At 36.3% G+C, this 19,931-nt stretch overlaps 1 protein-coding gene across 2 annotated transcripts; it reads left to right on the top strand.

Moving 5' to 3' along the window:
* Positions 1–5,696: 5,696 nt before the first annotated feature.
* YIPF7 (Yip1 domain family member 7) lies at positions 5,697–19,571 on the top strand. Of its 2 annotated transcripts, XR_003526486.1 has the most exons (7): positions 5,697–5,765; positions 7,986–8,102; positions 8,839–9,005; positions 10,698–10,843; positions 15,073–15,254; positions 18,053–18,236; positions 19,351–19,439. XR_003526486.1 is itself a non-coding variant. In XM_027636237.1 (6 exons), the coding sequence occupies exons 2-6, from the start codon at positions 7,987–7,989 to the stop codon at positions 19,511–19,513; spliced, it is 774 nt and encodes a 257-aa protein (XP_027492038.1). In that variant the 5' UTR covers positions 5,697–5,765; position 7,986; the 3' UTR covers positions 19,514–19,571. The 2 variants fall into 2 exon arrangements, 1 of the variants encoding a protein (XP_027492038.1); XM_027636237.1 differs by lacking the exon at positions 18,053–18,236 and having other exon boundaries at positions 19,351–19,571.
* Positions 19,572–19,931: the final 360 nt, after the last annotated feature.

The following is a 19,931-nucleotide window of genomic DNA, read 5'->3' as shown; positions in this document are numbered from 1 at the left end:
ATTTAATATAAAGATAAACCAATATGATTAGAGACCTACACTTTAAACAAGTGTACCTCAAGAAACAAGTTTTCTTTTCTTCATCCTTAATCATGATTTATTTCAAATTGAGTTCTCCTGAAATGTAAATAAATACAGTACTTTATATGCCTCTATATTTATTCAAGAGGAAGATTTGAAAGAAACTGCACTAGAGTGACTCAACAGAAAGAATAAAACAAAATATAATAACAAAAATAGATAAATAAGGATTGGTTTATTTACTCCTGTCTTTTCTATTATACACAAAACTTCATTTCCTAAAGATAGAATACTGCTGCACCATGCTCTTTATCTACCTGTTTTGGCATTTGCCACAGCAACTTTTGAATCTGTTGGCTAATTTTGAATATGTTGGACAGAGATAGAGCTTGTAATGCTGGTTAAGTGTCTACGAATTTCATGAGAACAGGTAACTACTAGGAGGTAAGAAATCTTGTTAGTACCTACATTGAGAAAAAAATGAAAACACCACTCATGTTTATTAGGCACCAAAGAATAAACTTGAGAAGAAGTTATTTTGAGAGATTCAAACATCAAAAAAAACTTTTATGGGTTTTTTTGCTGCTTCCAATAGAAAAAAATCTGCATGGGGAAGATACATATTATGAGTCAAAACCTGAAAGGTAGCTAACTCATGACAGACAGGACAACAAGGACTCCAATCAGAAGTAAAAGCTGAATCGAAGGAAAAGTATAATTAAAGTCATACAAAGCAATGTTTTGGTAGCTGTTGGAAGTCAACAAATCCACTACACACAGAATTAAGGATGTTATAGTCTCGTGCAGTGGGTTTCTGCCCTTTTCTTACATTTGAATATATAATCTTTTGGGTTACTTTCCTCCTTCTCAAGCATAAACAATATGAATGGTCATATAAGTCAAAACAGAAAGTCTCTGTTAAGCAATGACAGTGATTGAATGCATGGGGAAGAGTATGAATGCTTCTCACAAATATTTTTCTAATCATCTACTAAATCTAGTTTATGGACTTCGTGAGCTGCATACTCTTCCTGTGCATTTAGTAATTCTTGTTGGATTTAGCTTTCATGGACTTGTTCCAGATCCATATAAATATTCAACATGCATAACTTCCTTTGACATGGAGTTCCACGGGTCTGTCACCCACAAACCTTTTGTTTCCTTGTTTTGAACCTAATCTCAACACTTGGTGGCTTTTGTTGTTCTTGCAGGAGAAAGAGTCAGCAGTTTATCCCTACCCACCAGTCCATGTCACTCAATTTCACAAACCACTACTTATTGTTGCTTTTTCAGCCTGAGAACAACTCACTGACCTGGTTGTTCTCACATGGAGCCTGTTTGACATACACCTTTCCAGCTCTTCTCTCAGAATGTCACGATTCTGCTAAACACTTTCGGAGGTAATCAAGCTAGAACTGCTCAGAGTATTCAAGTTGCCAGTGAATCACAGATGTATACAGTGATATAATGATGTTCTCTGTTTTACTGTCTTTTCCTAATAATGTTAGCTCAGTTGTTTAAAACTTAGTGCTAATAACTCCGAGGTGGTTGGTTCGATCCCCTGTATGGGCCATTCACTTAAGAGATGGACTCGAGGATCCTTATGTATCCCTTCCAACTCAGAATATTCTGTGATTCTAGTAGCATCTTGTATTTGACTGTTAATGGGTATTGATAAGTGAATTCATGCAGGAACCCATAACTTCTCACTTGTTTGTTCAAGTCTAACAAACTTGTTCAGCATAAAAAAAATAAAACATTAACAGCTTGGGATTTCACTTTTTTTTCTCTTATCCACCCTCTGAAGACTTGTCAGACGAAAGAACTGAGGTCTTACATTAGATGTGTCTGAGGCCTGTATGGATAAAATTCATTTAGTAACCACTGTATATAATGTAAATAACTAATTTGGTAAAAAATCCTGTTTCATAGAAGTAGTAAACGATATCTTTACAATTAAATTTTCCTCTCTTCTCTAGGAACATATTTTAATAATGTCCCACTTATAAAATTATTAATGGGGCCTGTAAATGTAAGTAATTAAGCTTAAGGGTTACTGAATTAATCCTTAATGTGATTGATTTTTACATTTGAAAAAAGCTATAGAATAACTGACTAATTATTATAATGGATTTGCCATACTCATCAGTTTCCTTTGAGCTGATTCTATAGCCAGAGTTCTATAGTTTTTTCTCTCTTATCCCATTTAATCTCACTTATTGCTAGGTTTTTTTCAAAAAATGTTCACCAGAAAGTTTAAAAAAATTTGGGTATCATCTTACTTTATAAAAAAAGCTGAAAATGAAAATGTAAGCTTATGAAAACTGATGATATTTCACTTTTCCCTACATCTATTTTACTTTTCAGGAAAGATAGAAAAAGGTAGGTTACAAAAGCCTGGGAGTTTATTTTAGGGAAAAGTTTTGAACTTCTTGTAGAAATTCTCACATTTTTTCATGAACTCTGTTCATCTTTTTTTGTATTCACCAGCTTCAATTCTCATTTTAGTTTTTGAGGATTAGATCTCATCCAAACTTTTTTTCCCCTTAGATTATTAGCATCCTGTGTACCTGTCAGTCAAAGAAAGTAAGGTTGTATTCACGTTCTATTCTAAAGCCTTGAGGTGCAACAATTGGGTTTTTTTTCTTATGTTAATGCATCTCTTGACAGCCTTCTCCGGTGTCGTCTCATAGTGGTGCGCTATTGACATGTTTCTAGCTACCAATACAAAGCTCAGCTGTGAGGGCTGCTATGGGAAAGATTTACCCCATCTCAGCCAGATTCAATACAACTATGTAGTTTGTAGTCCTGAATAAAGAAAGCCTATGGAGCATTACGGAATTAATTCCCTCCTTACCTGAATGAAAAGTTATTATCTCATCTAATCACCTGATGTCCTATTACAGGAAACTTGTTAGCACTGTTGGGAAATCTCTTGTGGTCAATTGTTGCAGTCACTGTGTAAATTTTTAAGCTCTTCTGCTCTGAATTTTATTTTACCATTGCCTAATAGCTTCAAGGTCTGCTGTCTGTTTTACCCAAACAGATTCTGGTCAGCCTACCTCATGACTGGCTCTGGTTGTTAGATTTTGCTACAAAGTGTCTGCTAGATGAGGTTTGCAAAGCCTCTATCCTGTAAGGCATCACTGGAAATCCTCCTCTCTTTTGCAATTACATTCAAGACAAACCAGATAGCTCTTATTTAATCAGCAAAAAGGTTGTCCCATTAAGCAGTGGTGGTTATATATCTATTGAAGCAAAATCAAGTAACAGGCCTTGTATAAATATAGGTCATCAGTGGTTACCTTTCCTAACTACAAATCTTGTTAGGAAATAAATTAGTTTGAAATGAGCTGTTTTCCAAAAGCCCATGTTGATTGGATTTGTCAATTCAGTTATTTATTATCTGAGCCCATCATTTGCTAGCATCGGTCTCATGGGGATGGGCCAATAATTACTCAGAGCACCTTATTTAGCCTTTTTAGCATATTTATTAGTTTTGGTCTTCCCAAACTTTCCTGTTGTTTTGTAACTCAACAGCATAGAAAGTTTTTAACCAGTCCTTCTAAAACTTTTAGATGCAGAATTTTAAAATGATGATTTTAGCATTTCTAATTATATGCTTCTCTCTTTTTGTCTTTTTGTCTTATTGATCTCTTTTTCATCTAATAGGAACATGGCAGTAGTGGTATGATTCTGTCTGCTTTTAATACAGCTGGGCAGTTCTTGTTTCTATCACTCGCTTTCCTATCAAGTACTTAACTTCTTTTCATTTTTTAATTGTCTGCTTCATAATTTTCAACCAATGTTATTTTCCATTTTTGTATTTTATATGTCCATTTATATGTGCATATACACAGGGATATTAATGTAATATATATGTGTAATTCATGTATATGTATCATAAGGTATATAATATAATTTTAGAGAGAGAGAAATATATATGGTGCAATTTTAAGTTCTTTGTTCTCTTTTTCTTTTTTTTTATTTACAGATGGCTTTCTCTTCTAACTGTGGTATGTTAAATGGCTATTAAAATATTTTTCAACCATGCTTCACTACTAGTCATTGTGGTTTTTTCTATTTAAATTCCTTCTCTGAAGTTTTTTGTCTGATAGTTATTACCAGTTCTTAACGGGCAGCCACTAAGCATTTATGTATATGTATACACACACACAAATATATATTTACATATATATATTTATATATATAAAAAACTTTTTCTAACAGAAAGTAGGAAAAGTAAACAAATAATTTTTAAAATTAAAATAAACAGACATAACCCTAGCAAATTACAATTTTTCCGTTACCCCCCAAAAATTTTAATTACCTTCCTGAGGGACAGAAGTTAGTCCTGTATCCCCCCACTGATTTGGTATAAACAAGATCAAACCATAATATCTAAACTGAGATGATTAGACACTGTAGAGATTAGCAGTTTGCTAAGTGAAACTGAAAATTCACCTTGGTGTGTGTAGCAGCATGAACTGTTATTCTAGAAATAGCAGGAGATAAGTTTAAGAGCATGAGGGAAAGTTAACAATAGCTGTGATAAATACTATAGTTAGAGTACCCTTAATTTGCAGAAACAAATGTATTTTTCTGCTTCTTACCATTCTTTATTTCTGGACTCTTTCTTGGACATACATAATGAGCAAAAACTTGGTAAATGTAATTTTCATTTATTTAAAAATGCATCTATATTGTAATTCTTCCATAGCATTGTAAGTCATGTGCTAACAGGACATGGTTATTCTGCTAGTGAAATGGAATCATTTGGCCTTCAACATCACAGTATTGAGTATGCATCTGAGACATAGATATACATTTTATATCATTTAATGACCCTTTCCTTAAAGAGCCCAAATGCTCATTGGGAAGCTATCCAATAAATAAGTGAGAAAGGCAGCCTTTGTAATGACTAGTTAAGTATCTTATACAAAAGTACGTGTAAATAGAAAAGCCATCTTTGAAGTTTAAATGCTATTTAAAAATCCATACTATTGTACAAGTTTCCTACTAGCCAGTACTATAGAACAGAGGTTCTGTGCCCTGATCCTGGCATATGGTGGGTGCTGCACTGCCACACACTGCTTTCCAAGTAGACAAGAGCTTCTGGAGAAGGATTGGGGTAAGGGAATGTACCTGGAGAACAGGGCCCTGACATTGGACTAGCAGGTGGACCTGACCTGGCAGTGCCTTCACCCTCCTTCCTTCTGCCACTGTGATCCCAGGGAGCATTGCAATCTCACCAGGAGATACACGGTTGAAAACTCCCTCTGCCAGACACGAGCAGCATCTGTAAGTCTCTATGTGCTGGAAACACACCCTCACATAAACATATTCACCCTACTAATTTAACAGGTAGTATTACATATTGTTAAAACCTTTTAATATCTAACAGCTCGGCTCGTGAGGACTCCACCAAGATCTTCATAAATACCTACTTAAGAGGGAATCTAGATTATTGAGTTGAAATATATGGAAAAGTATTTGTTCTTTTTTTTCTTCTTTCCATAGAGATTCCTACCCTTTTCTGCTTGTTGTTGTTAGCTCTTGTTAAATGCTGACCCTGATATTGATAGGTTGTGGGAGTTTTTTCCTTCATGTGCATCTGTTCAAAGATCAAATTTAGAGTCTTATAAATAGCACTAAGCTCATCCATGTTGAAGCAAGAAGATATTTTAGGTCTTCTCCAACATGTAAATTCAACAGACTGGAGTTTTCAGCAAATATCTTAAAAAGTAAGTAACCTTAACTCCAAATTCTTTTCAAAAATAAAACTTTCCTGAACTCTGTTATGCAGATTATAGCATGCCTGAGTAGGGGATTATTTCATTGCTTATAGTGACGGCAAAGAACGTTAAAAACTTACTAGAATTGAACTATTGAGGTAGAGCTACCAACTAAAGTTTCTTAAAACATATTCCATGTGAAATCTTCATTGAACAAATGAATAATTGGTGTGCAATTCCAAATAAAGCCACAGTAAATAGCTTGGTACAATTAATTGCTATTAATTCATATTTAAAATATAAAAATAATTTCTCTTCTAAATTTGGAAAACATGCATAATAGATCAACAGTTAAGAAAATACTGTAAGAATAATTTGTAGTTTGAACTTTAGATAAAAGAAGGAATAGAGTCCCCAGAGATTTATCTGATAATGGGAAAAAAATCCAAAACTCTAATATGCAGCATTTCAAGGTCTCTGATCAAATACTAATCTTTATAATTTTTATCTACAAAGAGATCTGCAAAGATCTTTCCCATAAGCAGTGTGTGCTTGATAAATATTGAGATAACTGTGAGAATAACTGTGAGGTCAAACGCATATTTTGCCAATGGCATTTGGAAAGCTGGAAATAAGGACAAAAATGAAGAAAATGGGAAATGATAGGAGAGAGAAATATCTCATATGAAAATCTAAGTCAACTGGATATGGATATGGTTATCGATCAGGTTATATAACTTCTCTGTGTGTTTTAAGGGTTTAAGTACCTCAGTGCTAGCCAAGCAGTGAAACGCGTGCACGTGTGCGCACGCACATTGCACAGGCAAATCCCACTTACACCGCTCCCTAAATCACTGAAGAACTTTAGCTGGGAGGAGAGTGGGCTCAGGGGGATCTCACCAATGAATATAACCACCTGATAAGGGGGAGTGAAAATGACAAAGCCATACTTTTCCAAATCTGATTGGACATTTTACCAAGTAGCTTGCTCTTGGTGACCCTACTTTGGGCAGGGGCTTGGACCAGGCACTGCCCAGAAGTGCTCTCCAGCCTCAACCCCTCTGGGGCTGGGACTGTCCCTGAAAGGATTCACTGCTCTGAGCGTAGGTGTAATGTCTTTGCCACTTGTGGCTCAGCATAAAAGTAATGCTGAGGTGAAACAGTGTTGGTCATTAGTCTTGTGGCTTCAAACGTAGACCTGCCAATTTTGAAGCTGTTCTGTGAATTTATAGCCAGACATGTTAATAACATAAGAAACACCTAGACCAAATATAAGAGTTAATAAAATATCTTTGCAGTTTGAAACAATAATGCCAAAAGGTACACAATGTGTTACAGAACCAATGTGTTTAATTTTTTGTGTTGCTTATATATGATTCAGACAAACAGTCATGCCCACACACAGGATATATGAAATAACCCTGTGTATGCAAAATTCGAATAGTTATAAAAAGTTAGTCAGAATGCAGAAGGGAAAATGGACAAATTTTTCCTTTCTTAGTCTAATCTGTCTGTAGCTGCAGGGCTGAACTATGGGTTAGTAGGAAAGAAAGATATGTTTTAATATGTTTTCTTTCCTCAAGAAATCATGCAATCATTAATCCAATTCAATCATCCAGTATGCTGTCCTTTGCAAGGCATATCTCTGGCCGGTGAAAATGTTTCTCTGGTAGTACTGATGTGCCAGCTACAGTGTCCTTGAACAGAAATCACAAACCCTGTGAACATATTTGTGGTTTTCTATTGTTTTATGAGAGTCATATATAATATTACAAAAAATAAATAACTGTAAATAGTAATTGGTTTTGAAATCTAAAATACTTCTTAAAAACATTAATTTGTAAGCATTCAGATATGGCCGCAATTTTTTTTTTTTTTATTGAAAGTAGAAAAATGAACTTGGTTTAAAACAATACTTTATTTGATGCATATATATATATTCTTTAAAAATTACTTACATTGTTTTTGGTAACAGTTACAAGAGAGGATATCTTATATACCACTTTTCAATTAATATATCATAATTTACAGTAGCGGCAGATTAATTCCTCTGTTACAGCTAAAGAAAGTAAAGCATCTTTTTTGTCACTTCCACATTATCATGAGCTTCTACAGAAAGATTCTCTTGAGTTTGTAGCTTTAAGGTTTGCTTTTTTAATTTAAGACAGTTCAAGGTAAAGATTTGTTGCAAAGGCTATTTATTGATATGTACAATCATTTCTCAACCAGAATGTCAAATTTTGAGCAGCTTCACTTCGACTTTTACCAGTCCAATTACACCATAGACGACCAGGAGGAAGGCTGCAACAGTTATGGGTCTAACGAAAACCTCTCTGGAAGCACAAAGTAAGTATAGGTGTTGTTGCAGCTTCCCTCTTCAGCAGCTGACAGTTCCAGGGCTGGCTTTGGGGCTTGCAGGAGCAGGAAAGGACTTCAAGTGATCATCTAGACTTTCCCAAGAGACGAATACTTTTTACTGAACTTTTCTTTTTAAAGGATGGTTTTTGTGCTACTTTTAGAAGAACTGATGTTACAGGTTTTTTACCTGATGGGAGTAACTGAGTTTCATGTTATTAATGTGAAATGTAGGGCACATATTGCAAGAAGTTCTTTAGGATCCTTCCCAAATTCAAGAAAAAAAAAATCAAAATATATGGTTCTTTCATTAGCAGTATGGACATATCTGAGGAGTGACACCAGGCTGCTGGGTGGAAAAGTCAGGAGTGCCTGAATTTGTGGGTGCCCTCACAGCTCCTAAATTCCCTTTCCCCTCATCTTCAGCCTGTGAGTGCCTGCACTGTGCCATTACCTGATCTGAGTGGGTACAGAGTTGGTGTGATGGGCTGAAGAATGCTGGCAGGCTGGCAAGGAGCTCTACCTGTTTGCATAGAGAGTTGTAACGAAGGAAAGCAAAGCCATGGTCAGCAGCTCAGCTCTCACTAACCACAGCAGTTATCGCGTCCAGAAAATTTCTGGGTTCCCCAGATTGAAAATAGGTGAAAAATAGATGCTACATAGTGAGTGGCTTTAAGATGTTTCTCACTGCAGTTATGTGTTTTGCTTGTTTTGCTTCTTGTCCTAGGAGCCAAACAGGAGAGCAACCTCCAGCCAGAGCTTTTGCCCCATCCGACATGCTTCTGTCCTCTAAGAGTTACACAGGTCAGATTCTGCAACCAACATACAGTCCCAATACTCTCTCTCATCTTGCTTATGCTGATGGATTTGACGAGGAACCTCCTTTGCTAGAAGGTAAAAAAGAAACCCATGGACAACATGCATGATTCCTGGGGGTGTATCTACTTTTCTTTGCCGGCTAGTGGCCATCACTAGAGAAACTGCAGCAGAGCTGCCAAGCCTGGCTGTGTGAGCTTCAGTCAACAGCTCCTGGCCCCTAAACCTACATTTTCTTCTCTGAATTCACCATGGATTCATTCAGCCTTATGACAGATAGGGCATATATTTTACCACCACTAGATGGCAGCATAACAATAAGTTTTGCATTCACTTTTCCAAATCTTTTTTCCCATTCTGTGTTTATCCTGCATACATGTTGGAAAATCTATAATTAATAAATACTGATAATCCTCCTTTTTGCATATCTAGTAATAAATTTAATAGTTTGAAGATGCTAAGTAGCTTGTTTCAGAGGGAAACAAATTGAGAAAGCTGCTTTCAGCTTCAATTAATTAATCATTTAACTGTACAAACAATGTCATTCTTTATGACAATTGAACCATTCTAATGCTAGTGGCTGATTTTGTAGTTTGCAAAAGACTTGTGCTGCATTAAAAAAAAAAAAGAATTGGAGAATTTGTCTGTGATTATTTCAGCATAATGTGAAAGGAGCGTATTCAGCCTACTGCTTTTGCATACTGGGAAGCAAGGGGAGTTTTTACTACTTAAAAGGTGCTACTACTGCCTTAAAGCCAGAAAGATCACTCTGATACAGGTAACTGGATCTCTACCTCTAAGACCTCCAAGCATTTATCTTCCCGCGCAGCTCACCCTGTAAAAAAGATGTTGCAATATGACTGCTTGTGATCCCCAAGGCTTCAGAGACGTACCTATCTATGGTCACATATGTCTGACTAAAGACACACATTTTAGTACAGAATAGCTTTATTTATGTAATGTTTTGGCTGAGCTCAAGATGATGGAGAGGTGGAACAAGATAAAGACTTGGCTTTTCCAAAAGAGCTAACAAATTGTCAGTCTTAATGCTGCCAACTGTGGCACCAAGTCCTGAGCCTAACTTTTCCCTTACTGGAGAATCTCAAGGAAGAATCTTGCAAGCTGAAGTGTTTTCCAGAAGTTATAAAACAAATCTTTGCCCCAGTAGAGTTTGTGGCAGAATTCCCATCAACTTTAATGGGAAAGAATTTTGTTCTGTTTCCAGGGGTCTCAGTATTACTTTTTAAATGAAAAAAAAAAGCGCTTATAAAAAACACTGTACATTATATTATTAACTTGCCTTGAAGGGACAAATGTCATTTTTAAGTACCTCTGGCAGTTCAGAGTTAAGATCTATTTCTTGTCAGATTTACCAGAATTAAAAAATATCTCTCTGTCCTTGGTGTTCTTGAGTATCTTAAATTCTGCAGCTGCTGTTAATTAACTTATTTTTCAACATCTAAGCTGATGTGGTATTAGATATATGTGTTTTAAATATAGGAAAAACAAATATTAACTCAAAAACGCTGAGGGCATTTTTTTGCTCATTGCCTAAAGTTTGATTTAATAAATTAATATTCCAATTTAGAATCAGAGCCGACTCTCAAACATACTGGGTATACAGCATGTTTCTGCTAAGAATACGTCATCCTACAATATTATCTTCATTGAGGCAATTAATTTGTTTGCGGTTTTGTGATATCTAATGGGTTTCTGTGAAAGTGTTGTTTTCTTGTAAGCAATTAACAATCCTGAAATTTCTTGTTGCAGAGCTTGGGATCAATTTTGAGCATATATGGCAAAAAACATTAACAGTTCTAAATCCAATGAAGCCTGCAGATGGCAGCATTATGAATGAGACAGACCTCACCGGACCTATCATTTTCTGTTTGGCCCTTGGAGCAACATTGCTGATGGTAGGATGTGGTGGAAATCTTCAGGGATTTCTTTTCCAACAAGCTAATGCCTAGGTGATAATGCATATGAAGTTGCAGAAGATGTAGTATTGGCATAAAAGGAGTCATGTGCTGCCATTTGTTCTGAGATTATGTGTTAAAAAGTCTCCTTGCTTTGACAGGACCTGCGTTAAGTTTAAATGTAATGCAGAAGTAACACAGGTGAAGTGATGTATTACTTCCAGTGACAAAAAAAGGCCATACCATTTTTGGGGTGGGATTTAATATGAACAAAGAACAGATCTGTGCCATGTATAACCTGGAGAAGCTCTGAACACCCAAAGCAGAGCAGTATGTGCTAGATAAGGACCTTACAAGGAGTTTTTAAAATAGGTAATAAAAAGACATAGCAGACCAGCCCAGTTTTTCTAACACTCTTTACACTGTTTTGAAGTTATCTTCTTTCTATGTTATTTTAGGGAGTGCAGAGATATAAAAAGAGTATCTTTCTATAGACGAATAATTGGAAAAAAAGAAATGAAAACAATCTTTTTCTTCAAACTTTCCTTTCTCCTCAAATTTGCAATAATTTCCTATAAATTTTAATAGTACTTTCTTAGTTTATATTCTTTTTTCTATATTGTCTGCTTAACAAAATATGGTAGCCTGTATTTGACCTTCTGTTTTATGAATATAGCTTTCCCACAGGAGGGAAGTTTAACAGGGATTGTGCAGTTCTCTGAATTCATCTATTTATCATTGACAACAGGGGGTTTCCAGTGTTGCTGAAGTACAGCTCTGATTGTTGGCAGTAATTCATCAGATAGGGGTAAGGTGGGACCACCCTGGGAAGGGCTTTACTGCTCTTCAACTGAGGTGAGAGAAATGGGTCTCTAATTCTCCATTTCCTCTATGATAAATAGTGTTGAATCAGAAGACTCTTGAAAATTCTTACTCCATTGTCAGGGCAGTACCTCGAATGTGCAAACCGCAATATAAATGGCAAGTATTATTATTATTTATGCCCCTATAAAAATAAAAATATTTTATAAGGGTGGAAGAGGCAGGAGGAAAGGGAATAAAAGGAAAAGAAGACAGGAAGCTAGAGAAGACAGGCTATTTTCCACATGGAGAAATAAAGATATGAGAGTAGTAAAAGGAGAAAGTTGAAAAGCTAAGAGAAAGAAATAATGGAAAAAAATGCTTCCTATTGATTTTTCTTCCTGAATAGCCAACAATTCTAATGAATATTAGACTACTATTATTGAAATAAAGTACTTATATTTATTCTGCGATATTAAGCATTTTAAGTGTCATTAGAAAACTAACTTCAGTGCTCCAGTTTTAGGCCAGCAGAACTCCTCTGATACAATCCAATGTTTTTGTGCCATAACTTCACAGCAGTAAGTGTATGGGTTTTCCATGTGCCATCTTGGAAATTTGAGCTGCTTATTTTATCTCAGATGCATTTGAATACTAAAGTGGCTCTTCAGCTGTGTAAACCATCCTTCTGTACTTAAATAAGTCTCTTCTAATAGCACCAGGAACAGAATTTGGTTGAGACCTTGTTTATGAAATAATGTATATATTTTATTTAGTTTCGGGTTTTTAACTATGGAAAATTATGCAAAGATATTCTTCGAATGGTAGCAGCTCTTTCAGAGAGAAAGAGAAAAGGGCTGTTAGCCCAGCAGCAGGACTTGATCTTCCTAATGTTAGTATAACAGGGCAGCCCAACTGTAGGAGGAGAAACAATGACAGCATAAAAGTTAGCAGAAGGCTGTCTCAGCTGCTTTGCATTTTACATAGTCATTTGTATGAAATCAGACTTCCCTATCCACTTCAGCTAAGGATAGTAGTACCCACTTCAGGCAGATGCAAACAAGCACACAAAGTCTGAGTTTCTCCTAACCTTGTTCCTTCCGCAGGACAAATTTAGCTTTTTCCATTCATCAAAGCCTGTCAGACTAATCAAGCCTGATTCTGGTTTTGCTTACATCCCTGTGAACTGGGAGTATTCCTGTGTGTGTGAGTCAATATATTTACATATGTTAAGAAAGATGGCTAAAATTGGAACCAACATGTTCAGCTGCCTATCCACCCCCCGCCCTTGCCCCACAAACCAAACATTTCACCAAGTGGAGATTTCAGGTAGCTGCTGGTGCTAGTGCTCCCTTCATATCTGGCTCAGGAATTTCTTAATCTTAAACTAAACTGATAAATAGTGCTGTGTAGAATAATTAAATACACTGAAACAAACAGCCTAAAATATAGCTTGTAGTTGTTGCACCTGTTTGAAACAGCACTTTTCTTAGTTGGTCTATAGCAAAGGCTGCCTCAAACCGTTATGGGTGCTAAACTTACTCTGAATCATTAATGACTGAAATTCTAATTGATAATAATCTGAGGTAGTATTGCTCTCTCAAAATATCTATAGCTATCATTAATTTTTTTTTGTAGAAGCAATTTTTCCTGATTATTTTATACTACTAGTATGCAAATGCTGGCAGAGGATTCTGTATATAAATAGGAAGATTTCTTACCCTGTTAGTTCAGGAATAGATTATTCTTTATGGTGGAGGACAGTGATGGGGAAAAGGCCAACACTCAGAATGTTGCAAGGATACAGGCAGCCTGGTTGTACCTGTCTTAAACATTGAGGACTGGAACCAGAAGTGAGCCAGGTCAATTTGCAAACAGGATAATGTTGCTGATGTAAAGTCAGGTCCTATTAACTCAGTCTGCCTTTCACCTAAGTGTGCACTGCTGTCCAACCAGAGCTGATGAGCTGTCACCAGCCTGCAACATTAGAACTTTCAAGTTGTGTCATCACAAGGCTAGGCCCTCTCCACTGCATTGCTTTACATCTGTCCAGCTCAAACACTGCTGGTATCCAGTGATCAGTTTCCACATGCATGGATAGAGGAAGAGGGGCTAGAGAAGAAGGGTCCTCAAAGTTGATGTCCCCCAAATTTTATTAAAATGTATGGATAAATAAGGTGATAGGTCTTCTTAATCCTCCTTAATCACCACGGAAGGTATACTAGCAAATATCACAAAACATGAAAAAATGCAATGTTTCCAACTAATCCATCATAAGAGAATCCAACCATAAGCCACAAACTGACTAGAAAACTGAGACCATCTAATAGTTTTGATTCTCATGTGGTTTATCATATGCAATATATAATATATAGTGGGCAATATATAGATATGTTTGTGTCTGTGCACAAACACACCTGTGTTTTAAATGTGTACAGACATGTTGTTACGTGTCAGGAAGGTGATGAATAGCGGCCCTTCATTTGAGAAGTTTATTCCATAGTCCTGAGTCAATAGTTGAGTTCCAGCTAAGAGCTTTGTCCTTCACAGGTGCATGCTATCATTAATATACAAAGTTCCAAGACAAAACAAACTTTATTTCTGATTTATGAATGTTTTTGTGATGTACAGATGTGAAAATGACGGTATTGCATAGCCAGCAATCAGTATTTAATTTGTTAAAAGCTTGAAGATAGAGCAAAAAATATTCAACAGTCTTTTGTGACTGTTTTGTTTTTGGGAGTGAACAATGCACTTATGCCTGGAGGTGATCATTCAAACTGATGGCAGGAGATGAAGGAATTGGTACTGCTGTGGCCACAGTTGCCTGTTTTACTAGCTTTGTGTATAAATTAGAAAACATCAAGCTCTACCAGGCTGGTACCTTTCACAGGCACTAAATTCACTCAAAGGAATAAAATCTGGAAGGAAAAAAAAGCACCTAGGATTTTTTTCCTTTGTTAGAACAAGAAAAAGAACACAAGCTGACAGTAACTACTCAGGTTTATGTTGAAATGAACATGTTGTATTGATCTAAGCACAGAAATGTGTCTTTCTTATGGTAGTCAAAGGGAAGAATGGTCACATTCATGCTGAAAACTAGCATATTTTAAGCAAAGTTTTACTAATTTTTTGCCGACCTGTTTAAAGTTGGAGGTTTGTAATAAAATATAAACCATATCAAGCAACCTGAGTCATAATTTACTTAGGACAGTTTTTCACAGCCCCATATACACCTGTTGAAAAGATGTTTCTTGAGACTAAAAAGAAATTATTAAAATGTACTTTCCATAATTTCTTCTCAGTTTGTTCCTTCAGTTTGTAACTTCCCAGTTATACCCTCCCAAGTCTCCCAACCAATTCCTGCCCCACTCAGTTTCATCACTTGCACAGTTCTGAAACTTAATGCCTATTCATATTTATTCCAGGCAGGAAAAGTTCATTTTGGCTACGTGTATGGCATGAGTGCCATTGGGTGCCTTGTTATGCATGCCCTGCTGAACCTAATGAGTGACTTGGGGGTCTCACATGGCTGTGTTGCAAGTGTCTTGGGCTATTGTCTGCTGCCCATGCTGATCCTGTCGTCTTCTGCAGTTATCTTCTCACTACAGTAAGTACCAGTCTATCACAACAGGAATCCTTTGGAAAATAGTTAGTTAGAAGACTGGTGGTGTGCAAAACATTTTATAAATGGTTAAGTAGGGAATTTTGGCTTCTGAACTGTAAAGCAAAACACCATTTTTTGTGTCTGTGTAGATGGAAACAGACAGAAGTGTTTGAGAGGTTTGGTATACATTCATTTTAGTATGAGTCCTTAATCCACCGCTTCTCACTTGGACTGAAAGTGCTGATAGATTTTTGCAGTAGCCTCAGATGTGCCTTTTGTTTTACAGGGCCAACAATGACTGAAGTCAGGTATCAATTTTAAAAGTGACTGCTGTACTTTGGGTTTATGTAGCTGGTTCTCCTGTTTCTTTATTTGTTCACAGCATCAGGCCTCTCATCTTTATGTTTCCTTGAGTATACTGACTTCTGTTGGGCAGAATGAAATAATCCTATAACCCTTAATAATTTGGAGAATTAGAACAAGTGTTTAAGATGTAGTAGAGTTGTATACTCTGAGGTATAGTTGTGATGTAATTGCAAACCTGAAAATAACCAAATACTTTGAAATACCACATGTGCAGTGGTGTATTTATCTGTGCACATGTGGAGAATTGTTCAGTTACATATCTATGGATAGGAAACTTTTTGGCAAGCCTCTCTTTCCTCATCATTTGGTTAGTCCTTTGAGATACAGACTGTGTTTACCTCCCCGTTCAAATACAATAAAGTACAAGAAAGTTCTAGATCTTGCATGAAGGCATTGAGCAGCACTTTTACCTGTTTTTAACATGTTATTAATGGTGGTTTCCCTTCTTAGACTTTGTTGTTCTCTGACATTTTTAACTCTGCAATCTGTAATGTATGGAACTTGGCAGCTGATGAATAAGAAAGTGCCCTGTTTGTTTTCTTTGGAAAAGCAGTATATATATATATATATGCATATATATATATATATATAAAAATATATAATTTTGTAAAGGAAATTATGTAGCAGAATGAAGATTTTTATACAATTCTTGTTGCATGTTTCTGTGGAGCTGTGATGGCTTAACATGACCATATTCCATGTATTAAAGTGTTTCTGAGCTGTCCTTGATAAGATGTATAGTAGTGACACTGAAGAAGTCATTTATTCTCTGTTCTCCTACACTTCCCATGTTTTCTTGATTAACCTGTTTAATAATCCAGCCTAATAAAATGTGCAGACACATAATCATAAGACAGATGGGGTGAACTCCAAACCATCTGTTACAATTGTGCAGGGTACTCTTGTCTGTACAAGGAATCCCCCATCACACACTACACATTTGTAAAATGGTGCAAATTTACAGATATATTTTGAAAAACTATAAATGCTACATTGTGATAGCCTTTAAAAAATTAAACTGTTATTTCTAAAATGGGTTGATAATGTTAAGTACCTATCGACAGGATTCTGTAGTCCTTTCTCATTTGCTATATGAAACTGCTTGAACACAGCAAGTACCAAGGTTAACTATTGCAAACATGCTATTAAAATTAAGTGGCAATGTTTAAATCCAACATACACTTCACTATTTTTAATTTAAAAGCTTATTTAAAATGGCAAAGGAAAGACAGTGACACATTCATAGGGGTTTTTTAGTATTTGTAAAAAATATTATTTCTATTTCAAAATGTAAAGAACTTACCTCAGTTTTTTTTCACAGAAAATATACCTAAGATAATGCACTCATCAATTGCAAACATGTAGCAATAAAATAATTCTCAATTTTCATGATTAGTTATTTCACTGTAACTAAATAAAACAATATATACAGCATTTTGGGTGCTAAATAGCACCAAAGAGAAAACTTGCATGGAACTAGATTTGTTTGTGCCCCATCTAAGTTGTTATCATGTGTAAGCCCAAGTTGATTAGACCATCTTTCTGGGAGAAACATCAACAGACTTTTTTCCTGGAAAAAAACTCAAAAATTCTTTACTATAAAAGGCCCAAACAGAAAGGTCAAGCTATTTCCTTAACTAAACACTGAAGGAAATGAATGTAAAAGTGGAGAGAGAAATTCTTAGACCCAGCCAATGCAAAGGATCCATTTGGTGACAGCATCTGCAGGATGTGAGAGAGAGAGTAGTGGAAAGGGTCTGCTCACGTCTGTACCCCCATCTCAGTCTCATGCCAGTACAACCTCAGTCCTCTTAGTCACTATGAGCATGACATCTGCTTTTTGCCCTTCTCCCATGCTAGAGGATTTGACCTCATGGATGTACGAGACAAAAGCTCTCTGCCAATAACATGTCAGATTGAGGGCTGAATTTTTAAGTGCACACAGATATCTCTTGATTCCAGTATGATTTTATGTCACCTTTCCATCCTGCTCTCTGCCAGCCCTGGAACAAACCATAAGAGGCCATTGGACTTCAGTCCAAGGCAGAGCATCCACAGCTCTAAATTGTGCTGCCTTGTGATAGTCCCCTAAAGAGTCATTATACTAGTTGAAAATGGTCATTGCACAGTATGTTGCTGTTGCATCCCGTCCCTCTGCCAGCATCGGTACCTGCTGAAAGAGCCATCCATACTAGCTCTGAATTTCTGGCTCTCTGTTTAGGTGAGTAACTTAGCATCTTCTCTTGGAGAAGAGGCCAGAAACTCGCTTCACAAAGCTCAGTGTAATTTCCCTGAATGCCACCGCATAGGTTTAAAGAACACTTAAAGTGATGGTATTACATCACATTGTCTTTCATGTTTTATTTTTAACATGTTGAAGTTGCAATGAGGTGCTGAGTCACTGTAAAATCAATTCTCTCCTTCCTCCCTCAAAGTCCCAACAGCTGACAACACCAAGTACCTCACTGGCCTGGAGACTGGATTGCTAAGGAATGAACTATTTTATGTGATATGATTGCATTAAGTAAATTAAGTCAATCGCATAAGGAGAGCTTTACTCATCATGGTTTAGTTGCAATCATAATATTAGTGGAGATGATTTCTGATAAAAGGACCAACGTAAATATACGCAGTCTGTTTCTCCCTTCTGGTTCTGTTATGGTGATGCTTTGGAAGAGTGTGGCACCAGGAAGGCCTTTAGGAACTAGCAGAGGTTCATTGTTTCTCAAAGTTCTTGAAACAGTGAAAGTGTGTAATGCAGCTGATCTCATTATGTACTTCAGCAGTATATTACGCACATGATCTCATGCATTTTACAGAAGCAGGCTGCAAATAGACTGCAAATAAAGCATATGTGAAACATTATTTATTGGTTAGATTTTGTTCTACAGGGTTTAATAGTGAGCCCTCTGTAATCTGCAGGAGAATTTCAGTGGGCTTTCAACCACAGTTCCATAATCATAGTTCTCCAGGCCACTCTGCTCCTGAGAGGTTGCAGAATGTAACTTCAGAAGGGCCCAGCTGTCACCAAGAGGCAGTGTGGAAAGTCACCATTCTTTCAGTGTGCAGAAGGATGCCAGGATGAGCAAAATATTTTTCCTCTGTGGTTCTTTTCCCATTCCTTACTTAATGCTCCATTTACTCCCTGTTTTAAAAGGCCAGTCGAGCTTTTTCCTGGCAGACAATCACCACCTTTCTGCCCATTCAGCTGAGGTGTGAGTCTTTAAGAGCCTCCTCTCAGAGTCCAAGGCACACTTAAAATTTGTGTTATGCATTACAAAAATGCAATCTCTCCAGGTCATCAGGATTCCTGATGGAAGAGTAGGTCTGTAGTGTCATTTTAGAACCAAACAACTTCTACAAGCTGATTTTGGCTGAAATAGGATCTTTACTAACTTTAATATTACACTTTAGCTGCTGCATCTGCTGAAGTCCCAGAAGATTTATTTCTAAATGCATTGCCCTCTTAGAAGTACTTCTGATGATGCTTTTATCCATGCTGATGCTTTTATCCATGCTGAAGAAATTACTTTTTTGTTTAGGATTACAGTTTTAATTTGTTCTTATGCTTGACTTTCATTATGATAGTCAGTCCTTGGTTCTTCCAGTGACTTACCTTATCAACAGCAAGCTGATAGACATGAACTTGAGTTCATGTAAGATTTGATGCTACTTTTGATAATATATGGACTCTATCATGTTTGTTTTGTGTTTTGTTTTTTTTTCCTCCTAGGGGGATCCCAGGAATTTTGTTAGCTCTGTTTATTATTGGATGGTGCAGTCTGTCAGCCTCCAAAATTTTTACCTCTGCATTGGCTATGGAAGGACAGCAGCTGCTGATTGCATACCCCTGTGCTTTACTTTATGGACTTTTTGCACTTCTAACGGTTTTCTGAGATGTATTTTCTGGTAGTCTTATTAAAGTCTGTTCATGGTTGTTGGAGGGGTAAGGGGTTATTTATTAGATTCAAGTTATTTTTAGTTTGTCTAGAGTTGCATTAAGTTCCATTAACAAAATTAGATTCTGTGACTTACTGGTTTTTTCCTAATGGCTTATAATGAAATAAAAAATCAAGTTAACAGGTAGATGGCCTCAATAATAGTGTTTTAACAGTCTTACAACTTAAGGAAAAAAAATGTATTGAGAAGGAAGTAAAAATGAAAAAATATGAAATAAATTATGATTAAATGAAAAATTCTGAGTGTTTATAATATAATACATGTGCTAGAGAGTAACTGGAATGCAATTATGTAAATATTTAATGGCCATAGTAAATCAAGCAAAAATGCGTATTTATTTGTTTCAAAAAAAGC

The sequence above is a fragment of the Corapipo altera genome, unplaced genomic scaffold (assembly GCF_003945725.1).
Source record: "Corapipo altera isolate COAL_440 unplaced genomic scaffold, ASM394572v1 22b, whole genome shotgun sequence".
Classification (NCBI taxonomy): Eukaryota; Metazoa; Chordata; class Aves; order Passeriformes; family Pipridae; genus Corapipo; species Corapipo altera.
The sequence above is the reverse complement of the archived record's forward strand: the minus strand, read 5'-3'. Positions and strand labels throughout refer to the sequence as shown.